Here is a 22,372-nt window from a genome sequence, read left to right on the forward strand (position 1 = left end):
ACACTCAACATGACAGGACAAGCAGAATATTGACTTCTCCACAGCTATGCTTCTGGTCGGATAAAATGCACCATCAACAGCGAGTGATTTCATTTTATTGCAATTATCGTGATGAACGCCAGTAACCTGTTATCTTCATCACAGTCTAGTTGTAGAGTAGTATCTCACTGTTGCCTGGCTCAGGATTCACCAGCATTTATAAAGCAAACAACAAAAGGTCACTGAGTGTGCATTAACATCCTACTCAGAGCTGAAGCAGATTCTCACGGCACTGCAGCAAAACATTTCTACATGTCAGTGATAATGCATAATCTGTAGCTGTGGAAAAATGCTGGTGTAAAGACTACACTTTCATCCTTCTTCTCAAACAGATGAAGACAGGAACAGCTGAGCATTTACTGTGCCAAAGCAGGCAACAACTGTTATATTGAACAGACGGGCTGGTAAAACTTTCTCAAGACTACTTTCTCTGCTTTATTTTACTAGAATCCCACTTTACATACAGTAGGTATTTCTTGTTGCAAAAGAGGGCACAAAAAACAAGTGTAAATCTCGACTCTCCATGTGTTTTAACATTAAACTAGTAGCTCATTGGAAGCTGGAATCATAATTTCTAATTTAACTTAAGATATCTGGCCTTGTTGTTAATCAAAGTGTTTACAGTAGCCATTTCTTCTCATTAAGTAGTTTTTGAGAGAACTTCTATCCATTCATTGTGACACTTATCTGATGACTGTGTAGTGAACAACAGTAAGTGTGCCTTTCAGTATATGGACTACAAATCAACATGATTGACTAGAGAAAACATTAAAGAGGATGTAATTTTAATTGCAGCATGTGTTAACAATACAACATGGCAACCTGTTCAGCAAAATTTGTTATCCAACAAACCTGTCCATTTTAAAACAACCCCACTTAAGTCTTGAACTGCTTTCACACCAAATGAAATATTTAACATGCCTTTTACTCGCACTTATAAACTGCAAACAGTAAAAGAACTAAAGCATGGAACACTAAAGATGGCTTAAATTTTGCCCATTTCTCTATAGTGAAATTCATGTCATGCATGAGCAATGGTGCATGATGAAGCTATTTAAAAAGCTATTTAAAGGGATAGTTCACCCAAAAATGAAAATTTGATGTTTATCTGCTTACCCCCAGGGCATCAAAGATGTAGGTGACTTTGTTTCTTCAGTAGAACACAAATGATGATTTTTAACTTCAACCGTTGCGGTCTGTCAGTCGTATAATGCTTCTCAATGGGAACAAAATCTATGAGAGTAAAAAAAACATGCACAGACAAACCCAAATTAAACCCTGCGGCTCGTGACGACACATTGATGTCCTAAGACACGAAACGATCGGTTTGTGCGAGAAGCCGAACAGTAATTATATCATTTTTTACCTCTAATACACCACTATGTCCAACTGCCTTGAGCATCCAGTGTGTGAGGTCTGAAAACGCGCTCTGATGCCAGAAGTGATCTCTCGCGCGTATCCGTCAATGAGTGCGTCTGGCGTCAGAGTGCGTTCAGACCTCACACACCGGATGCTCAAGGCAGTTGGACATAGTGGTGTATTATAGGTAAAAAAATGATATAAATACTGTTCGGTTTCTCGCACAAACCGATCGTTTCCTGTCTTAGGACATCAATGTGTCGTCACGAGCCGCAGGGTTTAATTTCGATTTGTCTGTGCATGTTTTTTTTACTCTCATAGATTTTGTTATCATTGACATGCATTATACGACTGACAGACCGCAACGTTTGGAGTTAAAAATCATCATTTGTGTTCTACTGAAGAAACAAAGTCACCTACATCTTGGATGCCCTGGGGGTAAGCAGATCAATTTTCATTTTTGGGTGAACTATCCCTTTAAGACAGACTTTTGAGGGAACACAAATGCTGCAGAGACAATGGCCATTTACATGTACAGTAAGACTTTACCTGATTTCTCAGTAGCATCTGTGGTAAGACTAGAAATAGGTTACACTAAAAAATAAAATGATGTTCCAATTTTCATTATGGAAACATCCAACTTTGTCATAATCAATTGCTATAAACGTATAAAATCACAAATTTTAATAATAATAATAATTAAAAACACAAATCAGTTTTACAATGGTTATGGGGCACTTAAAACAATCAGAAAAAAAACTATACTGTCAATCTCTACTAAAGACATGCAGTGTGATTTACAATATGCATCACACAAGTCATATACAGCACCTAGTTTGGATGATTCATCATCAGAAGGTCTTTATAAACTTTACAAAAGATGTACTTCCTTGAGAAAAAAGATGTCTATAGAGGAGTGATCACAGCCTAAAGGGCACTAATAGCCATAAAAAGAGCAAATAGTATGTGATGGGATGACATTCATTCTGCGTACACGGTAAAACAATGGAATATGAAAACAATCACAGTTACTGAAAAACTCGTTGACCTAAAGCACATCCCCATGACATAAAGGGGAATCTACATCCTGCAGATATTTTAAGACTTCCTCACATCCTCGGAGATGGTGGACATTGTGGAAAACATTTACAAAGAACGGGCTGATTTCAGCAGCCAAGCCAACGAGATGCGTGTCTCCAGTACAAATGTCAATGAATAATTCAACATATGTATCAACGCATTCACCGCAATGACAAAATGAGTCTAATTTGGGAAGAGGCGACGGTAAGAAACTAGTACACTCACGTGAAATTTGGGCCGGATTTAGAGAGGAGTCAGCATGAATAACGGGAGAAAGCGTTTTTCATTGTCAATGTCCGATAAATAATCCGGTTTTTACGGTTTTTCATGAAAAACTGCAGTCCTTTTCTCCGAATGGGAGAGTCGGTAAGGAGGGGACAGTGAAGGGAGATTGTGGGCGTGTGCGAATGCAAGAGGTGTTCGCTCATTGGCCAGCACTGGAATAGGAGGAGCTATGATAGCCAATAAGAGATAGTGTTTTGGAATATGTAATTATTTAAAATGTATATCTGAAAAGGGGTGATTCACTGGTAGTGGCTCTTTTGGTTCATCCAAGTGACTCGAATCTTTTGAATCTGTTGACTGAAAAGATTTGTTCAGATTCGTTAACTGATTTCCCTGTGAATTATATTCTACTCTTCTGAATATATCTGTTTAAAAACGAATAAAATAAAATGTGCGTGTCTATAAATCAACTAAAAGATAGTAAATGGTGTCCAAAATTCAGGCTGTCTAGAAAAAGATAATGTTTAGTCATGTAACTGCTGACAACAATGACTCAGAAAAGTTAGTGACGCGATTAAAACGGAACTTGCCGAACGAAAAAAAAAAAAAAAAAAAGATTCAGTGCGTGGAAGTGAACCAGAACGATTTGTTCACTTAAAAGATTCATTCAAAAATAGCGATTCGTCCACGAACGAAAGGCCAGTCCTCTGTGATGCACTGCAACAGCAATTGAAAGAAACAGAATAATAACTGCCTATCATGACTGGTTTAATCATAATCTTTATCTGCAGGTGAGTTAAATACATTTACTGTAAATAAATAAATAAAAATAACGAATGGCAGTCACATTACAACACTAATTAATTCCAAAGGGGAGGAAACATCTTCGTACACACCCTAGAAAGACCTCTTCAAAAGGGAAAACATCTGGTGCTCTTCTTTCCTAAACCCAGTTCTGCCGAAAAGAGTTTTATTACAAGGAACAATAGTTCAGTCATGACCTAAGATGATATGAGTGAAAGTAAGGCAGTTTGGGGTGAGGCTACATAGTGCAAGGGTTGGGCTTTGTTTACAGTGGGGTGGGGGAGGTAAGACTGTGTTCTTGGGCTTTCATTATGAAGGTGGTGGTTGCTATGGAGACTGCATCCAGCCCAAGGCAGCCAGATGGCAGAGGCAGACTGTCTCTCCCGAGCCACGTCAGCAGACAGTACATTAAGACATAGACTGAACATTATTACTCATTTGCCCATCATATTGTGTGCTCTGCCAAAAAAAAAAAAAGATTTTTTAATGTGAGCTGATGAAGTGTGATGAAAATGAGCATATATTGATTTTATATGGTACTTCTAACCAATATATTAAGTAATGGTTAATTTTGTGTTTCATATAGTAATAATAATATATATATATATATATTAGGGCTGTCGCGATAACCGCAATATCGTAATACCGCGGTATTGACGAGCCAACCGCAGCAACCGCGATATTTGCATGTTATTTTTTGAGATTATGTCCTTCTCGTTTTACACTTCATGCATGTGTACTAAATATTAAATAAGTTAATAATGATAGCATAATGTGTACCTTGGTGATTTGTACAGAGGCTCCGTAGATTTGCACTAAACAAGCCTAAACAGACAGTGAATGTGAGAGAGATCGACTGAGCGCGTGCGATTACCTGCGTCTGTCCTTCAGGCCGAGACATATATATATTTGTGAAAAAAGGCCGTGTCCAAGGATAGTAAAATCTCTGCCTTAGCATCGATTACTAGTCAGCTGAGCCTTATGAAGTGGCGCTCAAAGTTAAAATGATTTCAACAGCTTGTTTCTTTACATCTCTCTTTGAATGAATCAGCGTTTTTGAACGTGTAGTGGAATGAACGGTTTAAAGACTCAAAGACAGTTCCTTGTCGCCACCTTGTGGCGCAACAATGTAACTGCACTGACTGACAGCCCGTCTAGAACGCGCAGAGATGAGTAGTTCTGCTAATACTCGTGAAATATCAGCAGAAAGTCTCTTGTTTAGTCAGATTCGAGGATCGGAAGTAACTATTTTACATATAACAATAGCGATCTTATTGTCAGGTTTATGTTCTAGACCCTTATTTTGACGTTCTCTTCTGTTTACTTCACTTCCTGTTTCGAATATGATCTCATTACACAGATTATATATATTATATATATATATATATATATATATATATATATATATTTAAATATATAATATGGCGGTAATACCGCATATCGCGCTATTGAGCCACTCAAAAATACCGCAAGGGAAATTCCTTAACCGCGACAGCCCTAATTTTATATATATATATATATATATATATATATGATAGATAGATAGATAGATAGATAGATAGATAGATAGTGAAATAGATATTCCAACATTTGTTATTAAATTTACAAACTGTTTATTACAATGTAATAATACATCTCTAAACAATTCATGGTAAGTGTCTGAAATAAACAGCATTTAGACATGCACTGTAACAGCATGAAATCAAACATATTACTCTAGGCTTTTTTTAAGAGACTAAAATCAGTCCAACACATTCTGGTAAGCCATTTTCAGGATCAACTGCACTATAACCATAGCATGTTGTGACATTCAATCAGCTTGACCCTTTATTCTCAGTTCTTTGAGACTGATGATGATAATTCACTCACACAATCACCCAAACTGCCCCCTCCCCCAAATCTCCACCCCGACAGGGTCTCAGGCTGTCTAGAAAGCACTTAGACCACCTAAAGCAGACCTATCGGGAGCCTATGACGTTATCTATTCTCCCTGACTAAGCCTTCAATGTCTTTATCAAGGATAAGCCCATTTAGCTTCTCATTGTTCCCTCATTATTCCAGAAGCTCAGCAGACAAAAAAACATGAAATACCATGTATAATTGCATCAAGTAGCACAGGCGATGTTGTTGAGGTCAAGCATAACTATAACACAAAAAAACGATAAATAAATTTTGCCTAAAAACAGGACAAGTAACATAATATAAAAATGCACTTAGGCATCTTAGTGTGTGAGCAACTCCTAACTGGAACACGGTCTCAAAATTTTCATGAAATCTCAAATTGAGAATAAAACGCAGAGGTTTTATCAGCTTGTGCTTTGGAACGACTCAAATAAAAGGCCTTTTTTCATTTCTTGAGCAGTGAAAACCACAAATTACATGAACTCTCTATTCCCCATTTTCATCATGTGAGTGAGTGCTTTGATCCGTAGATTGGTCTGTCATAGGAAGCCTACAAAGACCATTCAGAGGCCATTAGAAACATGATGTGGTACAAGCTACACTGTAAAACTTAATAAAATTGTGGCAACAGATTACACGCAATATTATTAATCGAATTCAACTTATAAGAATTGAGTTAGAATTAATCAAATTAATTCCTTAAAAGTAAACCATTTAAAATGTGTAAAATTAGCAAAAAACATTACAAAAACCACAAACTGACATAAAAAGCAAAGAGTCAATCTGCCCAACTAAATGAAACACTGATCTCCATAATGGTGACAAACATTTTCAATCAACATCTAAACCTCTGTTAATTCTTGTGTTTCTCGTTCCTTCAGTTCTTAATTCATCTTTGACGTCTGTCTGTTATTCAGATATTTTTGTTTAAATTTTACTTAAATTTTACTTGTTTTAAATGGTTGACATTAAGGAATTAATTTGATTAATTCTGACTCAGTTCTATTTGTTGAATTTAAATTTATAATATTGCTTGTAATCTGTTGCCAAAATTTTATGGAGTAGATATAGCATATTACTTTTTACAGTGTAGGGTAAATATAATAACTATTATTAAACATTAAATTATTCATCAGACAAGAATTTGTGATTTTATGTGGTGCATTACAACCACATTTACCAACTTGTATTTTGATTGGTCAGTATATAATCTAAACTAACAGATTAATTACTCATAATCACAGTCATGCATAATTGTGCATGGTTAATTTATGCAGATACAGAAACTGTCTCGCCCTGGGAATGTAATGCCATGTACTGCCCCCTTGTGTTGCATAAAGAGCATTGCAGGTAAAATGTGTCATTTTCCACTGATCTTAACACTATATTTAATTCAATTCATTTTTGGTGTAATTGCATGTGCGTTATTTATAGAAACCGTGAAAATAAATGTCCATTTAACAAGCAAACAATGACAATGAGCACCAAGCTAGTTTTCCATAAGTGCAGCATGTCACTCAGCGTGAATGTCTGAATAAATAGAGAGCAATGTTTTTTTGTTGTTGTTTTTTTAAATCAGGGGTCCACACTGTCAGAATCAAGCTCTTTTGATTTGTCTTTTTCACGCCAGCGCTTAAATAAAGACATAAAGCTGAAGCCCTCTTTAGCGCTTTTAAATGATGTTGTTAGGCTGTTTCTCTTGCCAGTACCCACTTGCAAACTAGGTACCAAGTCTTCAGTCTTTGCTTCTGGCTCGGCTGATTGTGACTGCGATAAGTCAACTGATTGTGATTCCTCTTGAGAATTAAGAGGCTTCGCTTCTGAATCTTTAACAGTCTTTGTAGAGTTTTGTTGTATGGTGAGCATATTACAATCCACAGATTTCCCTTTTCCAATAACACCTATAGAGGGAGCCGGAGATGCATTTACATTACAGGGCACAAATATGTCCTCTTGGCTGGTATTTCCACAGTTGGCCTCAGGAAGTGCGATCGTGTGCCGGCGATTGATGATCTGGCTGTTCTGCAGCAGAAGGCTGGGTTTAGAAGAGTTTTCTTCTATGGCCATGATCAGCAGCTGTCTTCTGTCTTCGTGGAAGAACGTCTGCCTGGGAGACAGGATCGGTGACAGGGCCTCGCCGGATGAAACGCTGCTTCGACTGGACTGGTATTGTAAAACCTTCCGTGACACCTCTCTCATATTCTGCACCTCTTTCTCGGTCTGGACATCTTCCTCCTCTTGCTCCGTGGATACGGAGACACGTTGATTCATTGGGGAATCTGTATTTTCTTGCATCGGGCTTGAGATTGTAATCTCTGGGTGATTGGGCGTCTCTTCCTTATCAAAGCTCTCCTTGATCAAGGAGGATTGCGTGACACTTTTGATCCATCTGTCCCTCTTAACCTCTTTGTTGTCATTGGGGTGGTTGTTCTCCTTCAAGATGGTCTCAGTTAGATTCCCCAGCGTGGGTGAACCTCTCCCAGCTCTACGGCGGGATTGCCGAGTGTTAAACCTCTGTAGGATGGACTCCAGAGCAACTCCTTCGATGTCTTTATCTCGTGAGGAGCAGGTGGCGGTGGAGCGTCGCTTGGCAGCAATTTGAGTACGCTCTCGCTGCCTGCGCCTCACTTCCACCACGTCTCGTTCAAGGTTCTCCTATGGCAGAAAGATGATAGAGAAGTGATTAATGTGATTTATGAAGCATTTTACCTGGTCAAGGAGGATAAACAATATTATTACAGACACCTGTGGCAGACATTACTGAAAATGACATAAATGGACAATATTTAAAAAATTAAAAAAACAAGAAAAAAAAAAAATCTAAAAAAAATTAGTTAAATATTTCATATTTAATAATTTATTTATTTTATTATTATCTATTTTAAAGGTGTTACATTTGCAAATATGCTCAAGTATTTTTTTCTTTGTTTTGTTCGCCAAAATGACAGTGACCCTGATTCTTATACTTACACACATCGGTGTGGATGCAGCATCACTAGGGTTGCAAAATTCTGGGAATTTTTACAGTTGAAAACTTCCCCTGGGAATTATTTTAATTCCCATAAATTCTTGTTAAGTTTCCAACTTGGAATATTTTCAACATTTCCCAGCTTAATTTACCATGGAAAAAGTTTCTGGAAATTTACGGAAAATTTTCTCAACTCTAAGCATCACACAAAAGGTTTTGGTAAAGTATGCTACCGTTCAAAAGTTTTGGCTCTGTAATAATTTTCGGTAACACTTTACAATAAGGTTTCATCAGTTAACTACTTTAGTTAACATGAACTAATAATGAACTGCACTTCTACAGCATTTATTAATCTTAGTTCATGTTAATTACAACATTTACTAATACATTATTAAAATCTTGTTAACATTAGTTAATGCACTGTGAACTAACGTGAACAAACAATGAATAACAGTATTTTTATTAACTAACATTTACAAAGATTAATAAATACTGTAACAAATGTATTGCTCATTGTTGGTTCATGTTAGTTAATACATTAACTAATGTTGACAAATGAGACCTTATTGTAAAGTGTTACCGACCTTTTAATGTTTTTGAAAGAAGTCTCTTATGCTCACAAAGGCTGCATTTATTTGAACAAACATACAGTAAAAACAGTAATACCGTGAAATATTATAATTTAGGTTTTTAAATGTCATTTATTCCTGTGATGGCAAAGCTGAATTTTTAGCAGCCATTACACCAGTCTTCAGTGTCACATGATCCTTCAGAAATCATTCTAATAACATTAATTTGGTGCTCAAGAAACATTTATTATTAGTATCAAGTTTGGAAACAGTTGTGCTGCTTAAGATTTTGTGGAAACTGTGATACATTTTTTTTAAGATTCTTTGATGAAAAGAAAGTTCAAAAGAACAGCACTTGTTACAGACAGAAATCTTTACTGTCACTTTTAATCAACTCAATACGTCCTTGCTGAATAAAAGTACTCATTTCTTTAAAAAGAAATTAGTGAATCCAAACTTTTGAACAGTAGTGTATGTTGTATTTCTTCTTCATTTCATGGTAAAGAAATTCTTTGTTTGAATTTCCAGGTTTAAACTGGATTTTCAGGGTGTGTTCACACTTGTCATGTTCGGTTCGATTAAAATAAACCCTGGTGTGATTGCTCTGTTAGTGCGGTTCATTTGAACGTGTGAACGCTGCCATCCCAACCCTGGTGCACACCAAACAAGCGGACCGAGACTGCTGAAAAGATGGGTCTCGGTCCGCTTCCAAATGAACTCAGGTGCGGTTCGAATGATATATGAACGCAACACGGACAGACATGTAAACGAACCAAAAACAGAAAGATGAGACCCTAAAAAGGACAGAATCCTCACGCATATCGGTTTTTCTTGTCATAGTCGCAAATTTGCCCATCACAGGCATCAGACGCGCGTCTCCACGCAGCAGATCGTTTGTGTGTGTGACGGAGGGATTTTGACTCCTTTACACATTTAATAAGCTCTTCACGAGTTCCCAGCTGGCCAAAATACCATCATATGCAGGCTACACACACACAACAAGCGCATTTACCTCAGCACACAGCATTGTTTTGGATGTTCGGTAAGTTCCGTCTCAAAATAGGCAATACGTCATAAAATCCGACCAATCAGGTTGTGAATGTATCCCTATGACTTTAGGTTCGGTATCTTTTGGTTCGGTGATAAAATTGCCAATCTGAACGCTAATCAGACCAGGACTTTTTTTTTTTTTTTTTTGGTCCGGACCAAACGAACCAAATGAACCGAACTACAAGTGTGAACGCACCCTCAATGTGGTGTCAGACTTTTGGACTCCACTGTGTATCATTTCAAAGATGTTTACAAAAGTAGTGTTGATTTCATTAGGTTTTTAAAAAAAAAAGATTGCTTAAAGCACCTACAATGTATGTTTACAATTACCTGAACTGCTCGTTTGAACTTCTCACAGAAAGAGTAGAAAATGGAGCAACAATCCTCTAGTTTGAACTGAGTGGGGTCCTCACAGAAATACTCTGCCACCGAATCACTCACAGCAGAAAGGGTCTTGAAGGCCTCCTCGGTCTCCTTTACCCTGGTTTCTGCATTCTAAAAAAGAAGAAAAGAAAAGATAAATGGAAGAAACTGTTCTAATGTTTTACTTCTTATTTAACACATTAATATTTCATGCAATCAGGGAAATGTACTGATATTGATGTGCATGTCAGCCAGGGCGGAGGGGGCACCTCGATCACTCTGCCCCCTCACCTCTTGTCGAATATCAATAAAAATCAATCACTGCTGATTTTTTTTTTTTTTTTTTCAGAGACAGATGCAGCTGTAACCTAAACATGTTATTGTTTAGCTATGTAACATGTTTAAATGGTCTACAGCAACAGAGCTGTCAACATAGGAGTGTGGGTGACGTGCTTCCTTTAGCTTCAGAAAATGACATCTACACTAGTAATGTACACTATTTAGATCCATCCAGTTATTTTTTTCCAAAGTGAATAAAACAGTTGAACTCCCCCCTCCCCCCCAACACTTTATGCACTCTGGCACCGACCCTGATGTCAGCACTTCAATAGGCTCAATACCATGTTACCATACCGAAAGACTTTGAACAACAAAAAAAAAAACTTGCTTGCTCACATTCAGAGATAAACTAAATAGATTATGAAGAATTGTGACATATAAAATGCCTCACCAGCAGAAAATCCCTCATCTGTTCTTCCAGATCTGGCTGTTTACTAGCATTCTGCTTTGACACCTGGACTTTACTCGCTTCCTTTTGGAAATCAGACTCAATTTCCTGTTTATGAATCCTGTATTGAGGAAGACAGACAATATATTTCACACTTTTTTGCATTATCAGTGCAGTTTAGTATTGAGCACAATAACTGAACATTTATAAATCTATTGAAAGACTTTGCTAAAGCAAGTTTGAGTTCTAACCTCAATAAATCAAGATATAAGACTCTCAAGATATACAGTTTCTCACAGAAGTGAGTACACCCCTCACATTCTTGTAAATATTTTATTATATCTTTTCATGTGACAACACTGAAGAAATGACACTTTGCTACAATGTAAAGTAGTGAGTGTACAGCTTGTATAACAGTGTGAATTTGCTGTCCCCTCAAAATAACTCAACACACAGCCATTAATGTCTAAACCGCTGGACACAAAAGTGAGTACACCCCTAAGTGAAAATGTCCAAATTGGGCCCAAAGTGTCAATATTTTGTGTGGCCACCATTATTTTCCAGCACTGCCTTAACCCTCTTGGGCATGGAGTTCACCAGAGCTTCACAGGTTGCCACTGGAGTCCTCTTCCACTCCTCCATGACAACATCACGGAGCTGGTGGATGTTAGAGACCTTGCGCTCCTCCATCTTCTGTTTGAGCATGCCTCACAGATGCTCAATAGGGTTTAGGTCTGGAGACAAGCTTGGCCAGTCCATCACCTTATTGGAGGTGTGTTTGAGGTCGTTATCATTTTGGAATACTGCCCTGCGGCCCAGTCTCCGAAGGGAGGGGATCATGCTCTGCTTCAGTATGTCACAGTACATGTTGGCATTCATGGTTCCCTCAATGAACTGTAGCTCCCCAGTGCCAGCAGCACTCATGCAGCCCCAGACCATGACACTCCCACCATTATGCTTAACTGTAGGCAAGACACACTTGTCTTTGTACTCCTCACCTGGTTGCCGCCACACACGCTTGACACCATCAGAACCAAATAAGTTTATCTTGGTCTCATCAGACCACAGGACATGGTTCCAGTAATCCATGTCCTTAGTCTGCTTGTCTTCAGCAAACTGTTTGCAGGCTTTCTTGTGCATCATCTTTAGAAGAGGCTTCCTTCTGGGATGACAGCCACGTAGACCAATTTGATGCAGTGTTTGGCGTATGGTCTGAGCACTGACAGGCTGACCCCCCACCCCTTCAACCTCTGCAGCAATGCTGGCAGCACTCATACGTCTATTTCCCAAACACAACCTCTGGATATGACGCTGAGCACGTGCACTCAACTTCTTTGGTTGACCATGGCGAGGCCTGTTCTGAGGTGAACCTGTCCTGTTAAACTGCTGTATGGTCTTGGCCACCGTGCTGCAGCTCAGTTTCAGGGTCTTGGCAATCTTCTTATAGCCTACGCCATCTTTATGTAGAGCAACAATTCTTTTTTTCAGATCCTCAGAGAGTTCTTTGCCATGAGGTGCCATGTTGAACTTCCAGTGACCAGTATGAGAGAGTGAGAGCGATAACACCAAATTTAACACACCTGCTCCCCATTCACACCTGACACCTCGTAACACTAACGAGTCACATGACACCAGGGAGAGAAAATGGCTAATTTGGCCCAATTTGGACATTTTCACTTAGGGGTGTAGTCACTTTTGTGGCCAGTGGTTTAGACATTAATGGCTGTGTGTTGAGTTATTTTGAGGGGACAGCAAATTTACACTGTTATACAAGCTGTACACTCACTACTTTACATTGTAGCAAAGTGTAATTTCTTCAGTGTTGTCACATGAAAAGATATAATAAAATATTTACAAAAATGTGAGGGGTGAGGTCGTTAAGTGGAAGGAAGTGTGTATTTGATCTCACTTCTGTGAGATACTGTAAGAGGACATTACTAGAGTTCCATATAAAAGTAACAGTACCGAGAATCACATATAAACATTTTATTGTTAAAATCAGTATTGTTAACTAAAACAAAGTATTTTAAAAAGTGTAATAAGTGTTTATTGCTTCTTTTATTTTTAAAACAAGCTCCAGATGTTTGTAGTGTGTCTTTGCATTTTTCTATTGAGCTACAATTAAATTAATCAGATAACATAAAATAATTATAGGGAAGTGACATTTTTGTGGCTTACCTTGCTGCATCTCCGATGTGCTGTAGTTGCTCTGTGAACTTCAGCAGCGACGCATCTATCTTCTGGGCTTGCTGTGGTAACAGACACATGAGAAAAGAATTAACATGGAAATAAAGCTCTGTGTCTTATGTGGCTCTGGCACCACACAATAAAATATTAAACATCATTGCTACCATCACAACATAGTGCATGAGGTTCATTCCAGGCTTGTTGGCTTTGGTATCCGCTAGTTTGAGAAGAGACGTTATCCGGAATCCCACCGCGCTGCCAGCGTACCCTCCCTGGTGGAAGTGTGGACAGAACGATTAGGATCTCATGACAGTATAAACACACACAAATGTGCAGTGCATTATGCTGTTTTGAGGTTAACCAACTTTAATCATTTTAACAAGCGTAACAAGATATAGTGGCATGATTATACTCACAGAGTTCATGTAGTTCCCTGTCTTCAAGACCAGTCGAATGACTGAATGTAGATCAGCACATTCCAACAGCTCTAGAAATAATTTCATACATGGGTTAGGTGAAATAAAATAAATCAAACCTAGTCATCCATGTAATTGCACTAATGACGTAATACAGTACTACCATGTTTTTGAACTTTTATGTTTCCTCGGAATCAAACCTATAAAGTTAGTCATGATTCAACTAATTACATCATTACGAGGATCATTTAGTATAAATAATACATGTTTTGCTTTAAAAAAGGGAACAGCGCATGCTGACTAGGAAATAGCAGACAGTTGTTTATGCTAATACTCTACAATAGGTAGTAAACTGTAGTTCAAACTTACCTTGTCCAGCAGCGGTCATGACTGCAATAGAGTGATTCACCTCATCCACAAAATGGGAGAATTCTTCTTTGAGTACTAAACCGTTCAACCGTTCCTCATAGCTAGAGGAAGAACATACAAATTAAAATAATCATGATGGCATATCCATATTTAGAATAACTTACAGTGACCTTCAAATGCACTTTCATAATCAATACCTGACGATGGAGATAAAACATGAGCAGTACTGTGCAAATTACTGTATGGAAAGAGCTCTTTCTACAACTGTGGTAAGTGTGTATTTGTCTTTGTGTAGCTGTATACACCCACCAAGGAACTTTGACAAGTTGTGCCATGAACCTATCTGGTTCAGAGAGAGTTGCGTAGTCTCCTTTAAAATCAAGAAGCTGACGCACCTAGCAAAATTGATGAAGAAACATAATACATAGCAGTAAGCTTTTAAGCTTGCAATTCAAATGAAAGTGCTGCAAAAAATATTGTGATTCTTATCAAAACCTTGGAATTGCTCAATGAGACGTAACTAAGGCTCTAATCAAATATTACACCCACCTCTCCATCCTCTGGCAGTAGTTTGCACAACTCTTTCAATTTCCCAGTACCAAATTTTTCTCCTCTGCCATTGATAATGTCGTCAATCATTTCACTCACTGACCTGTGGTGAAAGTTAGAGCAAGATGTGGTAAAATTATAGATCAGGACTACAGACTTTTTTTGAGGAGTTACAAAATCTCAAGATTTCCCAGAGATTCACTGGAAGTGGATCTCTGCCAGTATCATATATAAATCCCCAGACTTCCTTGTGAACTACAGAAAAAGCAAAAAAAGCAACAACAACAGATTTTTATTTTATTTTAATTTTATTTTATGGCACTGGTCACCATTTACTTATGGAAGCTTGTTTCCACCACTGAATAAAAAATAAAAAATACTTTTTTCTCAGAATTGTGTGATATAAACTCGCAATTGCAAGTTATAAAATCAGAATTGGAGATATAAACTCACAATTGCGTGATATAAACTCACAATTTTGAGTTATAAAGTCAGAATTGTGAGATATAAAGTCTTCTGATATTTCTTCTAATTCTATTTTGGGGGCATTGGTCATCATTTACTTATGGAAGCTTGTTTCTGCCACTGAATAAAAAATAAAAAAGGTAATTGCGACTTTTTATCTCACAATTCTGACGTTTTTCTCAGAATTGTGCGATATAAACTCGCAATTGCAAGTTATAAGTTCAGAGTTGCGAGAATGGATAAACTCACATTTGCGTGATAATAAACTCACAATTTTGAGTTATAAAGTCAGAATTGTGAGATATAAAGTCTTCTGATATTTCTTCTAATTCTATTTTGGGGGGCATTGGTCATCATTTACTTATGGAAGCTTGTTTCTGCCACTGAATAAAAAATAAAAAAGGTAATTGCGACTTTTTATCTCACAATTCTGACTTTTTTCTCAGAATTGTGCGATATAAACTCGCAATTGCAAGTTATAAGTTCAGAGTTGCGAGATATAAACTCACAATTGTGAGTTATAAAGTCAGAATTGCGAGATATAAACTCACAATTGCGAGATATAAAATCAGAATTGCGAGTTACAAAGTCAGAATTGCGAGTTATAAATTCGCAATTCTGAGAAAAAAGTCAGTCTTTTTTCCTCAGAACTGGGCTTTATAACTCACAATTGCACGTTTACAATTCTGAGAAAAGAAGTTAGAATTGCAAGAAAAAAAGTCAGAATTGCGACTTTATATCTCACAATTCTGACTCTGTAACTCGCAATTGCAACTTATATTTCGCAATTGTGAGATTAAAAAGTCGCAATTATCTTTTTTCTTTTTTTTATTCTATGGCAGAACAAGCTTCCATATTTACTCACCCTCATGTTGTTTCAAGCAAATAATGGAATAATGGAAGTCAACGGGAACAGAAACTGTTTGGTCATACAGGTTTGGAACGCCATGAAGGAGAGAGAATTATGACAGAATTGTATTTTTTGGGTGAACTCTCCCTTACTGTCTCCTATGCCAGTTTAATGTGCAGCCACAACTATAAGATATTTGAAGATTAATTTTCCAGCAGTGTAAACACTCCGGTTCTGTGGCATGTCAACATTGCTCTGTTTGTTTGAGCAGCCAAACACGGCAACAATGACTCATCCAATGGCGTGAGTTTGGGGGCAGGACTACCCGTTTGTCCAACCAATGACATCCGGGCGAATGTTTGAGAAACTAGTTAGAAAACAATTAATACTTTCATTGCTAATAGAACAGACACACTTCATCTTTAAATAGACTAACTACACTGTAAAACTCAATAGAAACACATCCAGCAGTCCATCTGTAAGAACGCTATAGAGGAAGTGGCCAACATATGCACTTCCACACTGTGAGTCATACTTCACTTTGTTCTGATTGCTATACACTCTTAATCTCCTCTTCTTGGCCAAGCATTAAAAAAAAAAACCTGGACTAGACAAGCCCCGTCTTGCTTTTTTTTTTTAGAGATACCCAAGCACACCAAACTGGTATCACAAGCTCTAGCTTGTAGCACTATAGAACTGATGTGTTCAGTAACATGTCAAAGTTAAACTGTCACAATCAACTAATCAATATCTGAGGAGAAACACTGCATGATTAAGGGAACTGCTGATGATGTGAATAATCCAAAGCCCATCTTATCTCTATGCTTGTGCTCCGGTAGAATAGATATGTCTGGACTGATGTTGTCAGGAAAAATTCACTTGGCTTGCAGAGACATGTGAGCAATCTATCGTATGACTACTACGCGTTTACACCCTAAGATCCGCTGATGAAATGGAGAGCTTTTCTTAATACTCCTTTGTGGTACACTCACCTTCTGAACTGCTTGAGGAAGATACCAATGTTCATGTTCTTCTTGGAGTTAAGAATGGACACCTGGTAAGGGAAAAAAGCCATTATATGGACATGGTTTGACAAAGACAGTTGTCAGACTGATTGCTTATTATGCATATTACACCATTAACAAAAATGTAAACAGATTATATTAGGTAGTTACTCCACCCTGATGTGTTTAATCTTTTTTTTTTTTTAACTATGAAAAATTATTGATGATCTATGAACAACAACAACCCTGCCTATTAATTTCTTGCATTAAAAAAAATCATAATAATAATAATGATGCATAATAATGCAATGATGTGATTCAGCAGTTGTAAAATTAGATGCTCTGCATCACAGTGTTTTTGAAATGTTAGCTATTCAATATTGGAGGAGTCCGCCTTATGTAAACACTTACAGAAAAGAAGAAATCACTCCACCTTTGAAAAGGGTTCAGATCAAAGGACAAACGTAGTGGCATCTATAAATGCCAAAGTATTGTCTTTTGAATGAGTGTAATCAGTATTTGAAAGAGAAAAAGTTACTTCAAATCTAGTTACACTGCTAGGATGTGTTGTTTTTGACTGTGGGCCACAGCATGACAAATCATGATTACAACGAAAAATGTAAAAACGTTCCAAACAACTCGCTGAACTGCATTTTGGTTTTTTTTTTGCTAGAAAACACACCAGTCATGCTAAAATCAGACTGTTATTTGAATTTCCTTTCAGTAAACTTTGTCCCCCTCTTATCTATCTGACATTAGCGATAGTCAATTAGTTCTGTATCATGTGACTTTGGCAGAAGTAAAGCCAGTTTTGAAGCACATTTTCTGACAATATGCCATTACATAACCTAGAATTTATTATGCAATGAACTTAAATTGCCAAAAAGGGAAGTGACAATGACAAAAATAGCAATTAGTCCACATTGGCCACAAAAACTGTTAATTTAGTAATATAACAATATTTAGTAATATGAATATGAATAGCATACTTTTACACACACAGGTTTGTTTTTGTGAATTGTGGGGACATTCCATAGGCGTTATGTTTTTTATACTGTACAAATCGTATTTTCTATCGCCCTACACCAACCCTACATCTACCCCTACCCATCACAGGAAACTGCACATTTTTACTTTCTCAAAACAACTCATTCTGTACGATTTATAAGCCTTTTGAAAAAATGGGGACATTGGGTAATGTCCTCACAAGTCACCCTCTCCTTGTAATACCTGTCATACCCATGTCGTTATACAAACACGCGTATGTTGGGTTTCCATGTTTTACGGGGACTTTCCATAGACATTAATAATTTTTATGCTGTAGAAACTGTATATTCTATACCCTAATCCTAACCCTACCCCTAAACACAACCCTCAAAAAACATCATTCTGTAAGATTTATAAGCTGTTACAAGCCCTTATGGGGATCAAAATAACATTTTGTCCTCACAATGTAAGGTTTACCAGGACCACACACACACACACACACACACACACATATATACACACACACACGTATATATATATATATATATATTTATTATTTTATATATATTATTTTTATTTATATAATTAAATTATATATATTATTTTAAGTTAATTCATGAGGTAATATGTTTAAGTTCAAGGGATCACTTATTTAACATCAACCTAAATCCAACCTATCCAAAAAATAAAAATGAATAGATGATGAATGGGCTTAATCAGGTAAAGTAGCTCCTTATTGTAACAATTGCAGGTCACCACTTTTATAGATGGAAAAACTATGATAGTACACTACACGGAAGATAACTGACCATAAAGAAACGGTTTATGCAAAACTAGCAGTTAGGACACCCCTTGTATTCGGCATGAGAATATGAGATGCTTGAATCACCTTCAGCTCTGTAAACATTACTACAGAAGCACTTATAGATCCCACAATAAACAGAATTTATCAAATTAACTGAGGTTAAGTCATATTTACAGTGTTTTGCCACAGCTGAGACAGTCACAAACCCTACCCTAGTGACAAGCTTGATGTAAGCATATGTAAATCTCTTTGAGTAAATCAGTCTGGAAACACCCATTTAGTGTAAGCCTGCAGGCACAAAACAACTTTCTAGCACATTCCACCTGAACTCACCATTTCAGGTCCTGGGGCATTGCTTGGGGATTGGCGTACACTGCGGCGGGTTGTGGCCTGGACCTGCTTCTGGTCATCGCGGCTGAACAGCTCCTCCATACGTTTGGTGTCCAACTCAAACTCCCTGTTCTTCTCAGCCGTCCATATGTTACGTTTGCCTTGCACAGTGTCCTTTGGTATGATCTCCCAATTAAAATTACGCATTTTAGAGGCCCGTGTGGGCCCTCTGGAAAACGGGCCTCCACTTGAGAAGAGGGCAGGGGGTGGAGGAGGAGGAGGAGGAGGAGGAGGGGGAGGTGGTGGTGGTGGTGGTGGCGGCGTCATGGTTTGGATGTCACTTGCAAAGATACTGCCGCATCATCCCTTTAAAGACAGAGCAGAAAAGGAAACCATATGTAAAGTGTGTGTGTAGTTTGTTAATATCTGCTGTCAGCTGTTAACTGAAAAAGGAAGGATTAGTGTAATAGGGAAGTTAACTGAGAAACTCTAGGTGATAAGCACTGGTGAACTAACAAAACCAGAACAATGGAAAATATCTAATGGGTTTACAAAAGTTTACATGATTTCTAGAAGACGTTTATGCAAAGACTGTCAAAATCAAATAATAATAATAAAATAAAAAAAACACATGTAAACAAAATTAACATGGACAGATATGTGTATGGTAACCTACTACTACTACTACAGTATTTTTGTAACTTTTAAAAATTAAAAAACTATATATATATATATATAGCTTTAAAAAAAACTCTCTCAGTTGTACCATAGTACTTAAATGGTACTGCAGAGTATTACAATAACACAGTCCGTGGGAAAAAAACGATTTGGATATCCATGGTATTTAAAAATAATTTACTTACTAGTTTAAGAGGTATCCAGACGTCTACCAACAGAAATTACTGTCCGACAATATCCGAATTTACTTTAGCTATATACTCCAGAGAAAAACATGCTCCACATTACTCTGTCGGCTACTGTTCTGCGGAAGAGTGATGTTGCAATCTGCTCTCTTACCTGTAGCTCACGCCCAGAACTCGTCAGCGCTTGTTTCAGACGTAGTCCATGTGTCATTGCTCAAATTTCATAAAATTACCACATGAATGGGTATTCACCTAACTTAACTGGCAATAAAAGAAACTACCGTTAGAATTCGAAAGTTTACATTTATTTGTTTTATTAGAGATCTTAGGTGTTTTCTTAAACTCAGAATAAAGGTAGCTTAACACTGATAATTTTAAAAAGGGTTTAGTACCGCTTTTAAACATGGATTATGGGGAAAATATTGGGCTGTTTCATAAAAGACGCTAAGAAAAGCGAGGATTAAACTCAAAAACCTGACTTGAAATGAACCTAATAAATGAGTTGGGGCTAAAGTTCACGCAGTCCCGCTAATTTGATCCAAGTTTACCTAGTCAAGATAATTGCGCGTGCACGCTTTTCTTAAAGGGATAGTTCACCAAAAAATGAAAATTCTATCATCATTTACTCCCCCTCAAGTTGTTCCAAATCTGTATAAATTTCTTTGTTCTGCTGAACACAAAGGAAGATATTTTGAAGAAAGTTTGTAACCAGGCCACTTTGGGGCACCATTGACTTCCATAGTAGGAAAAAAAAAACTACTATGGAAGTCAATGTTGCCCCAAAACTGTTCAGTTTAACACATTCTTCAAAATATCTTCCTTTGTGTTCAACAGAACAAAGGCCCTGTCCCAAATGGCACCCTAAACACTCACGGCCTTCCCATGAGTCCGCACTTTCGTGACGTAATGTCGCTTTGACTGTCGGGAAGAAGTCTTCCGCTGAACTCGCACCAGTGCGGGCTCAGCAAAAGTGCGCATCGAGGGCGCAAATCGGCCGCAAAGGGGGCGCTCGCGAGCACCCTTCTGAAGCCTAAAATTGACAAATGGGACACCCTACGGTCTCGTGGACTTAACGGACACACGCACGCTGCAGCCATTGTAAGCCAATGTAAGATTATACAGATTTTGAACAACTTGAGGGTGAGTAAATGATGATAGAATTTTCATTTTTGGGTGAACTGTCCCTTTAAGCAGCTCTAGAGGTCGATCATGGATCAAATCGATCCACCATAGGAAACAGCATACTATTTTATGCGTTTGAGACATTGTGTTTTCCTCAGTGCATAACTTACTTTTCACAAGTTTATTCTCAATCTGTAAATGTTAGAAAGTCATGCAAATATTTCCATTTTGCTGCTAAACTTCACAGTGAATGAGTAATGATTCTGACTAAAATATATATTTTGCTAAAATATTTGATGTTGGACATTAAATGTGCAATTTTAAACCTACAAGTAAGTGTATTTTCATGATAGTAACTGTAAATGGACTATTGTAATGGGGTTAATCAATATACTGTAGGCCAACTACTGAGTTTAGATTCATCTTACCAATTAAAATTTAGTCTGTGCATACTTATTTTAATTTTGTGATTTTAATTTCTGCTCTTCTAAAAACCATAAAAGGTACTACAGCTGCCAAACAAAACCAGAGAGAAATGTATTCTTATATTTTAAAACAATCTAATTAAATCTTGGGCACAAAACATTTAGCCAGTAAGAAAACAAAATCTGTAGGACACACACACACACACACACACATACATATATATATATATATATAGGACTGATAGTGGTTAATAAAGTCAAATAATTGTATGTGAGAGAGTCAGCTGTAATATCATTGCGTTCCTATTGGTCAGTGTTAGAGAAGCTCAGCTTAGCCTGACAGTTAGCTTGCCCCGGACCAGGTTTCCTGTAGATGTTAATGTAGATGTTACTGCACACATTTGTGGGGAAATGTATATAGGACTGGATTGATTTCAACAATCTAGTCACTAATAGTCTATAAGAAAAGTCCTCTGTCGACACAGCCTCTGCAAGAAATGGGCTGTGAGCACTATTTTAAGAAGATAAAATACCAAGCATGGTTGCTGAATCAATATTGTGTAACACGGATAAAAACGACTTGCTAATGTAACAAATTCTTGTTAAAGCAAACCAGCAATCCCAGACGAATCTATCCCAGACGAATATAAAATCATAACTTTTCTTCCAAGAAACAATGCCTGGTCCAATTTGATTACCACAGTGAAACCAAAACCAAGCCCTTTTCTTATTTGAGTTCAAAGCCAAGGAAATAACAATCCATCCAATCAAGGAAAAGCGGTTCAATTTTTCCAGGCTGGCAGGAGACTCTACCAATAGCGTTTGCTGCCAGCCTGGCAGAGTTTGAAGACACTGCTCAGAAACTTGTTCGAGCTGCCATGTGGCAGTAAAAGCAAAGAGACACATGCAAGACA

The 22,372-nt window shown here is 37.5% G+C and overlaps 2 protein-coding genes across 6 annotated transcripts in view; both read right to left on the minus strand.

Moving 5' to 3' along the window:
* trim3a (tripartite motif containing 3a) overlaps positions 1 to 2,898 on the minus strand; it is a 32,768-nt gene extending 29,870 nt beyond the window's left edge. Inside the window, exon 1 of one of the 2 annotated variants that reach the window (XM_051861921.1) lies at positions 2,704 to 2,898. The gene's annotated coding sequence lies outside the window, so the exon portion shown is untranslated. Of the gene's footprint in view, positions 1 to 1,155; positions 1,175 to 2,703 lie in introns of those variants that run through there. The other variant, XM_051861922.1, reaches the window with a different exon arrangement.
* A 2,198-nt stretch (positions 2,899 to 5,096) lies between these two features.
* On the minus strand, positions 5,097 to 22,260 carry fhdc4 (FH2 domain containing 4). 4 transcript variants are annotated; one of them, XM_051863077.1, is made up of 12 exons: positions 20,066 to 22,260; positions 19,052 to 19,414; positions 16,915 to 16,976; positions 14,608 to 14,710; positions 14,368 to 14,453; positions 14,059 to 14,159; positions 13,690 to 13,760; positions 13,438 to 13,545; positions 13,265 to 13,335; positions 11,090 to 11,207; positions 10,327 to 10,491; positions 5,097 to 8,064 (listed from the first exon to the last, which is right to left on the minus strand). In XM_051863077.1, the coding sequence occupies exons 2-12, from the start codon at positions 19,373 to 19,375 to the stop codon at positions 6,985 to 6,987; spliced, it is 2,289 nt and encodes a 762-aa protein (XP_051719037.1). In that variant the 5' UTR covers positions 19,376 to 19,414; positions 20,066 to 22,260; the 3' UTR covers positions 5,097 to 6,984. The 4 variants fall into 4 exon arrangements, 3 of the variants coding, with proteins under 3 accessions (XP_051719037.1, XP_051719035.1, XP_051719036.1); XM_051863075.1 differs by having other exon boundaries at positions 19,912 to 22,260; XM_051863076.1 differs by having other exon boundaries at positions 19,052 to 22,260.
* Between the last annotated feature and the right edge of the window lie 112 nt (positions 22,261 to 22,372).

This window comes from Ctenopharyngodon idella, chromosome 15 (genome assembly GCF_019924925.1).
Source record: "Ctenopharyngodon idella isolate HZGC_01 chromosome 15, HZGC01, whole genome shotgun sequence".
NCBI classification, from domain to species: Eukaryota; Metazoa; Chordata; class Actinopteri; order Cypriniformes; family Xenocyprididae; genus Ctenopharyngodon; species Ctenopharyngodon idella.

What these genes read in the sequence shown, in the direction of transcription:
- fhdc4 (XM_051863077.1), bottom strand. Translation starts at nt 19,375, where the DNA reads ATGACGCCGCCACCACCACCACCACCACCTCCCCCTCCTCCTCCTCCT. An exon ending in CATGACCGCTGCTGGACAAG is followed by an intron (nt 13,761 to 14,058) that starts GTAAGTTTGAAC and finishes AATTATTTCTAG; the next exon opens with AGCTGTTGGAATGTGCTGAT. An exon ending in AGTTCAAACGAGCAGTTCAG is followed by an intron (nt 8,065 to 10,326) that starts GTAATTGTAAAC and finishes TTTCTGCCATAG; the next exon opens with GAGAACCTTGAACGAGACGT.